General features: G+C 45.3%; 1 protein-coding gene across 1 annotated transcript; it reads left to right on the top strand.

The window, feature by feature from the left end:
* The first annotated feature begins 2986 nt into the window (after positions 1-2986).
* LOC134194073 (rho GTPase-activating protein 24-like) lies at positions 2987-7928 on the top strand. The gene is made up of 10 exons (XM_062662975.1): positions 2987-3135; positions 3257-3292; positions 3359-3469; positions 3534-3639; positions 3829-3938; positions 7023-7146; positions 7201-7278; positions 7495-7626; positions 7684-7718; positions 7805-7928. Exons 1-10 carry the CDS (start codon positions 3124-3126, stop codon positions 7829-7831), a joined length of 771 nt encoding a protein of 256 aa, XP_062518959.1. The 5' UTR covers positions 2987-3123; the 3' UTR covers positions 7832-7928.
* Positions 7929-8873: the final 945 nt, after the last annotated feature.

Below are 8873 nucleotides of genomic sequence, written 5' to 3'. Positions count from 1 at the left end.
CCAACCCAATTGACCCACTTTGCGCCATTAGCAGGGCCTTAACCCAGTATCCGGGGATTACCAACAAGGAGGTTGCACGACAAAATCCACACACACACACACACACACACACACACACACACACACACACACACACACACACACACACACACACACACACACACACACACACACACACACACACACACACTATCATGTCTTAGGCGTAGCGAGGGTTGTAGTTGTCTTACCGGAAGTGGCAACCGTCATAGCAAACAGAGAGTAAGTAAACCTGCGACAAAGCACCGTACCGAAGTGATTTACCATTTGATGGTAAAAATGCCTGTCCTTTCTCAGTCAATGTACAAACAAGTGCTGAGATGCTTGGAGTGACTTGCACGTGGTGTTATAATTTCTGCATGCTTGCAAGTAGGTGCTTGCCAGCACATGTGCGGCAACTGTCTGGTGATGTTGGGATTGGAGTACGTACCTGTGCCTAGTTGTTGAGGCTAAAATCAATCGTTGGGTGTTCTAGGAACACATGCATAGGTAAGTTTCCTGCTTTGCAGTGTGTTTGGAAGCACATTGCTAATTCTAAGGAGTCAATTTCTCGGCGCCTAGGGTTCAGCACTAGCTGTAGTGCTCCCTTTCATTAAATAGTTACCATCTCCACAATTTGCTAACAATTTCACCACAGTCACTAGCTACATCACCTGTTTCTAGAAATGTTAGAGACTGTAAAAATGGACCTCTAACTTTGACATAGTTTTGTGTTAAGTTTAAATGCTTGCATAAAGTACCCTAGACTATAGGGGTGCTTTGCATGCTCAAAATATCATTGTCGATCTTCTTATGACAAAGACAACATTAGATAATGCAATGCCAGTGATTAGTGCGTTTGTGAGGTTCTTGAGTCTACTTAGTTGTGGTGCTACTCTTGTGATGCACTGTGTCATCCAACAAACAAAAATGGTACCTACCTTTCATCAGCATTGACATTTACACTCACTGAATTAAATCTAAGCAATTGCACTGGCCCTAAATTACTACAAACAGACACATTTCATTCATATGCACTGTCACCACACAAAGCAATAGAACAAGAACTAACGCGTCCTGGTAAACATAGATACATCTAACTGCACACAACCAGAAAGTAAACTATTAATTACCTTACTATTAACAACTCTAGACATTGCTACAGAAACACATAAAATACACTGTCTGTCTCTGGTTTGAAGCTAACAGTTTGCTACATGATTCTACAACTTGTAATAACACAACGTTAGTAAGCCATTAATGTATTTCTTTGTGACAGTGTATCCTCACGTATCCAACAATCACTTATCCAACCCTCACATACCCAACCTTCATCATCCTGCAGATTATCAATCATCTAATATGAGTCATGTAGCAGTGGCCTTGTAGCATGCTGGTGGCAAAAGAAAATGCAACTGCCATAAAACCTAGGCATCACTATAATCTGATTCTTCAACAGTTGGCAACAGTGCCCTCTGTACTGATGCACGTCTCTATCTTTCTCAAATCCAGGTATCCAATCCTCATTTCAATATCTGCTATGGACAGGGAGTTGGATATAAGCGGAGATAACTGTAATCATGTTAACTATTAGAAAAGCAAGACAACTGTGGCAGTACACTCGCTTTTTGACAAGAACTGTGGTAGAGGAACCACTTATTGGTGAATGACAAACATAATGACATTCTTGCCATTAGTACTAGTGTCTTTCAACTATTTGCTCATCTGTGCAAATCGCAAATTGGTGTACCTGACCGTCTAGTACACCTAATGGCATGCCAAACATCCCACTAGTAGTCTGCTCTTTGCTTCAGCCAATCCTCACCTGTTTTCTGGGTTAGCTGGGTTTCATTATGGTTTAGGGTTGACTTTTGTGTTCCTCCTACTAATCAGTACATTCATACTTGGACATGCCCAGTTTTTTGGTCACAGATGTCCAATGTCCAACAATTTTTCCCTCGTATAGTGCTCTGTTTGTACCTTACACACTACACTTCATCCATTCAATTACCTTACCACATTTTCTCAGGCACTACGCCTATCTATTTAATATAAACATGGCAGATGACATCTTAGGAAATATCTCAGAGCAACTCCAGTATCCCCCAACTGCCGCAGTACAAACTATACGTAACACCGGCTGCCAACTGCTCCTTACCACAGACTGTAAACAGGATAGAAGTGTATGGACGCTACCACCACTACAAATTTGTCTCAACTCCCTTTGCATTTGGCAACGCGGGTAAGGGTGTTGAACAGTATACTGCTGGCTGGGTGCTCCCGCCCCAACCAGTTGCTTCGCTTCCCCTCGCCCTAGAGCCTCCATTTAACCAATTGGTGCAGTGTACAAGTTGCTGGAGTAGTACGAGAAGTTGTAGTAGTCACAAGACGTCAAGTGCAAAACCAGGTTGGGGATACTGGAGTTGCGCCAATATCCATTTTGACCCTAGATAATCCTCATTCTAGACAAATTTCAGACCTGCATATGAGGCAGCAACTAACTGAAGTAGCACAGCCTGCTTTCTTCCGTCCCTGGAAAACAGGTCTTCTTGTGAGCATAGTATGAATTCTTTACTTCACAATGTGTTACAAATCCTAGATGTTCTCCAGCTATTCCCGTTAGAGTTCGTTCCCAATCTCTCAGTCACGATGATACACCACCATCGCCACTGAAAGTCCTCGGATAACGAGTGACAAACGTTATATTCACTATTCCAATACCTGGAACACAGTCACAAATCATAGAGCGAAGATATGGGATCTTGACAGAAGAGGGAGCAGTGCAATCATAATCAGTGTTCTATTTTGCCGCGCATGCGCCTACAGCGTGCACCCGTTTGACGAGGTGCATTGCCGTCGTTCTACCCTGCTGAAAAACGACGTAACGTATGACTCACACAAGGAGCAGTACAAATGTTTGTTAGCCTGGAAACTTAAAAACCTTAGAGCAGTGTAAACTGTAGTAGGCGCATTGCGCAGCCCGCCTCAGACTGTAATTACCCAGGGGAATCGTTTAGCGCACAGACCCGGATTCGTAACCGCGTTGCAATGAATTCATAATGAACGTCGTAAAGTGACGTAGTAAGCTGGCCTGCTAGAGAAGCCATGAACGAGACAGTGAGTGAAGAAATTGAGTGCAGTGAACTACACGATCGCAAATAGCTTAGCACTTACTAGATTAATTGAACGAAGTTGAAGTGGCGACATCGTTACGTACGTTTGCATGTTTCTTTTGCAGAACCGAGTCGCTTCTCGTTTTCCTGCTTCATCAAAGGTTTGTTGGAATTCTTTGAATGAAGGCTCGGTTGGCCGTGCTAATCGCTAATCTTCATACGTGCAGGGTCGCGGCTTGTGCGGTTGGTTGATGAAACGAGGCGGACGAGTACAAACCTGGAAGAAACGATGGTTTGTTGTTGTTGGAGACCAGCTGTTCTACTACAGAACGCCTTCGGTATTTCTACTACAGTACAACCTTCCTAACCTACTTCAGGTATTTATGAAGTTTGTTCTATTAGGACCCTCGAGCTCGCGAAGCAGGTTTCATTCCTCTTCCTGGCAATCAAGTAGTGCGGCACCCTTTCGACCCACGACATCCCGACAAGCACATGTTTGAAATCGTTGGTAAGTTTCTCGTTGTACAGTCGTGTAGCCAGATTGTAGTATCTTTTTCTGTAACAAATCTTGAAGAAGGAAGTTTGCGTGTGTTTCACGCAGTAGTGTTTGCATCGTAACTACTTAATTAATTAACTTAATTAAACTTTTAGGATTTGCGGCAGTTGCTGTATGCCTGTAATTTTTGTCTGTGTTCAGCTGGAGATCGAAGACTTCAAGTTCGAAATCATGAATCATTTATGCTTTCTGCTGAAAGTGTGGAAGAGCTAGAGACATGGATATCTGCCATCAATAGAATTATCAGAGAGGTGTGTATGCCCAGTGTTTTATCACCATGTACAGTTCTATCTTCTACATATGTACCATGCAGTGTACAATAATGTTTTGAATTAATTTGGTATAGTTTCTTCATAATAATTTTGGCTGGATGGAATTACAACAGCAGCTGTATAATAATATCTATAGCTGAGTGGTTAGATAGCCCGGGGGTGGAAGGGGTGGAGGGGTGAGAGGATGAGGGGTGGAGGGGTGAGAGGATGAGGGGTGGAGGGGTGAGAGGATGAGGGGTGGAGGGGTGAGAGGATGAGGGGTGGAGGGGTGAGAGGATGAGGGGTGGAGGGGTGAGAGGATGAGGGGTGGAGGGGTGAGAGGATGAGGGGTGGAGGGGTGAGAGGATGAGGGGTGGAGGGGTGAGAGGATGAGGGGTGGAGGGGTGAGAGGATGAGGGGTGGAGGGGTGAGAGGATGAGGGGTGGAGGGGTGAGAGGATGAGGGGTGGAGGGGTGAGAGGATGAGGGGTGGAGGGGTGAGAGGATGAGGGGTGGAGGGGTGAGAGGATGAGGGGTGGAGGGGTGAGAGGATGAGGGGTGGAGGGGTGAGAGGATGAGGGGTGGAGGGGTGAGAGGATGAGGGGTGGAGGGGTGAGAGGATGAGGGGTGGAGGGGTGAGAGGATGAGGGGTGGAGGGGTGAGAGGATGAGGGGTGGAGGGGTGAGAGGATGAGGGGTGGAGGGGTGAGAGGATGAGGGGTGGAGGGGTGAGAGGATGAGGGGTGGAGGGGTGAGAGGATGAGGGGTGGAGGGGTGAGAGGATGAGGGGTGGAGGGGTGAGAGGATGAGGGGTGGAGGGGTGAGAGGATGAGGGGTGGAGGGGTGAGAGGATGAGGGGTGGAGGGGTGAGAGGATGAGGGGTGGAGGGGTGAGAGGATGAGGGGTGGAGGGGTGAGAGGATGAGGGGTGGAGGGGTGAGAGGATGAGGGGTGGAGGGGTGAGAGGATGAGGGGTGGAGGGGTGAGAGGATGAGGGGTGGAGGGGTGAGAGGATGAGGGGTGGAGGGGTGAGAGGATGAGGGGTGGAGGGGTGAGAGGATGAGGGGTGGAGGGGTGAGAGGATGAGGGGTGGAGGGGTGAGAGGATGAGGGGTGGAGGGATGAGGGGTGGAGGGATGAGGGGTGGAGGGATGAGGGGTGGAGGGATGAGGGGTGGAGGGATGAGGGGTGGAGGGATGAGGGGTGGAGGGATGAGGGGATGAGGGGTGAGAGGATGAGGGTTGAGAGGATGAGGGTTGAGAGGATGAGGGTTAGAGGGTTGAGAGGATGAGGGTTGGAGGGTTGAGAGGATGAGGGTTGAGAGGATGAGGGTTGAGAGGATGAGGGGTGGAGGGGGCGAGAGGATGAGGGGTGGAGGGGGTGAGAGGATGAGGGGTGGAGGGGGTGAGAGGATGAGGGGTGGAGGGGGTGAGAGGATGAGGGGTGGAGGGGGTGAGAGGATGAGGGGTGGAGGGAGTGAGAGGATGAGGGGTGGAGGGGGTGGAGGGGGTGGAGAGAGTAATGAAATGAGCATAATAATTATTATTAGTTAATTAATGTCGTCAGCAGTGAGGTTCGCCTCACTGAGTAAACTGATTTATGATAGAGTAGCAAGTTTCTGAGTTTTTAGAGTTTCTGCGATTGCTGTATTATTGACATGGACAATATTTAAAAATATATTGAGGTATCTGTGTCAAAAAATTTAAAAAAATTATATTATGACATCATCACCCTCTCAGTAGGTTAAGTGGGGTCTTTACCCTCAACTGGGTGCCCACCAATCTGGCAGGTAAGTCCCAGGGAGGTACCGTACATGTTTCCGTGTAATCCATATTTTGCTAGTAACTGGCATATCATTATTATTAATTAAATACAGTAATAATTTGTTTCATACAGAGATGGTAATACTTACAGTACAGGGACTACATTTTTAAACTTTCTTAGTCTAGGTCTTCTCATTGTAGAGAAAGACCTCTCACTGCAGAAGCGTAGCGTGGCATGGGCTAGACTAGGCTATAGCCCCATCATTTGTAGGCGTGGCCATAAAAAAATTGTGGACTGTAAATACGTGTAAGGACCAAAGCTGCATATAGTATATACACCACCCTTTTTCCAGTCTGGGATCTGCCACTGATTCTACCATATCAGTCATTTAGAAGCCAGTAAAAAAGTGGGCGTGTGCTGTAGCATGGTAAAGTGTAGCCCCCCATTTCTAAAGGTCAGAACCATTACCGAACAAGGTATGGCACACACTTGCGGAGAAAACTAAAACATCTTGCAAACACGTCTTCCTTTGTACTGTTCACTTCTGCAACAACGTTTCTATGAAATTAAATATCCATTTGAATCGGAAAAAGACCGTTGAGTGTTGAATTTTATCAAATATGTAGTTTATTTAATTAGTTACGTCACTGACCAAAGTTTTGGGCAATGTGCTTCTGGCAATAGTCAACTTTCTAAACATTGGTCTGCCAACTGCCGGACCTGCTTCGCCGTCCCTACAGTACCCGCAGGCATATACTAACAGTAACGTAAAGTCACAGGACACACACACACACACACACACACACACACACACACACACACACACACACACACACACACACACACACACCACGCACACGCACAAAAATGGAAATGACGTATGGATAAGGGAGCTGCCGTTAAACGGTAATGCCCCCAACCAGATGGCTGGGTTCCTGTGCACTAAGTAGGAGCTATGGGCCGTGCTAAGCAATCTCCTGAAGCCTGGCCAGGTGCTTGCAGGAGCAACGACTGCGATGCCAACTGTGGTGTGGGCACCCGAAGTCCCACCCTAGTCAATAACCAGGTACCTTTTTATACTCCTGAGTCGAGAGAGGTGATTGTGTGTAAGTCAACCCTGCAAGGTCCCGGATGTAATCACTCCATAAGATGACTCTCTAACCAACTGAGCTATTGTGCCACACTACACGTGTGCGTGCGCACACACACACGCACACACACACGAAACAGAGGAACACTCATTAAAAATTACAATTTAGTAGTTTTATGGTCTTTGTATTGGCTATTGGTTATGTGTTCAATGACCAAGCAATTACTGTTGCAGCCTCTAGGTGGTGGAATGTTTGGACGAGAAGTTGGGCGTACTGTGAAACAGGAGGCCAGACGAAGTGGAGGGGGATATGTTCCTCTTGTTGTGCAGACAACTGTTTCATTTCTCAGACAAAAGGGTAATTTTGTGACTGGAACATGTTGTGTAGTTTGTAGATGGTAATTTCTTGTAGGTCTTGATGAACTAGGTATATTTCGATTGCCAGGCAATCAGGTGAAAGTCCAAGGTTTGAAGGAATTATTTGACAAGGGTGAGCTAGTGATTGTAATTTGGCTATTGTTTATTTGTTTATTTAACTAGGACTGTGTTGTAGTGCATTTCATATCGTTTGTGTAAGAGAAGGGTTGTTTTATAATATATATTGTGTATTCAATTGGCTATTGAATTGTATGATCTTGAGTTGTTTGCATTGGTTAGCAATTTGATTTGTTTGGTGGCATTAAAGCCATTTCTGATATATTCGCAGGCGAACATCCTGATCTACAAAGCTGTGATGAAGTTCATTCAGTCGCATCTTTGCTAAAACTGTATCTTCGAGAGCTGCCTGAGCCACTTATTCCATTTGAGTATTTTGACATGTTTATCAGTGCAGCTTGTGGTGAGCAATAGTGCTGCTAGAATATAGGAGATAGATGCTACATGGTGTGTTGGTTAGTATTAGAAAAAGATGAAGCAGAAGGATTGCAGCAGGTAGAAAAACAACTGAAACTTTTACCAACAGAGAACATCAACTTACTGAAGTTTTTGTGGTATGTTGATTGTTTGGTGCATTGCAGTGGCATTTATTACTGCCTTTGGGATAGTGACTTCCTTTTTGAATTGCAAACACATTCTCAAAGCACTAAAATGGACTTGGCTAATCTTGCTACCGTGTTTGGTCCTAACTTTATTCGACCTCAGGTGAGAATGAATAATTTTTTATCAATTTTTGCTACATGTAGCTCTTGTTGTGATCACATTACATTTTATGTTGACTAAGTGGTATGCTTCTTTAATGGAACCAAGAAATTGGTTCTTTGTATTCTAATTAACGTTACCATACATGGTACTCAGGCGATGTCTTATGGGTAGCTATTTGATTTTTATCTTGTGCAATTAATCTGGGGGCAAGATTTACAGACAATTTAAGCACAGTGGTACGTTTTCATTCCAGTTTGCCATACCTTGCTGTGTGTTGACGGCATCACTTTTTTAGGGCGGTGCTGGTTTGACTGTGGAAATGGTATCAATAATACTGGTAGTTGTCTAGTTTCTCCAGCCTGTTGTTCGTTTATCTCTATTCCCTCACTCTTTGCTCATTCATGCAGCACTGTCTTCTGCTGCTCCTTTCCCATGTACCTTTGCACATGATAGTCAGATGCTATGTCAAGCTTGCATTTTTGAAGGCTGATGTTTAACTTCGAAGTCTTCATAAGTTGTATGTGTATGTACGGGTACTTTGATGGCAAGAAAATGTCTACAAACTGATCATGCAGTGCTCTTTCAATAGTGCGGTGGTTAATTAATAATTTTCCTTGCCTGGACTTTGTGGCACTTACAGGAGCACAGTCCAGATTTATGAGCATGCTTTAGCCTTGGGTAGAAAGCGTGTTTTGCATGCAGGTTGCCGGCCACGCCTAGAATAAAATGGCTTCCTCGAGAGATGATTATGGCTACTGTGTCGAGGCACAATCACATAGCCGATCCAAAAGCCGACAAAATATAGGTTTAGTTACCATTGTAATCTTTTGTAGTATTATGACCACATTATGTGCCTTGGTTGCAGCGTACCAAAGGGGAGAGTGTATGCATGCATGTGACGTCTGGGTGTAGAAATAAGTGCACAAGAGAAAGACATGGTCTACG

This window comes from Corticium candelabrum, chromosome 18 (genome assembly GCF_963422355.1).
Source record: "Corticium candelabrum chromosome 18, ooCorCand1.1, whole genome shotgun sequence".
NCBI classification, from domain to species: Eukaryota; Metazoa; Porifera; class Homoscleromorpha; order Homosclerophorida; family Plakinidae; genus Corticium; species Corticium candelabrum.
Note: the sequence above shows the minus strand (reverse complement) of the source record. Positions and strands in the feature narration are given on the sequence as shown.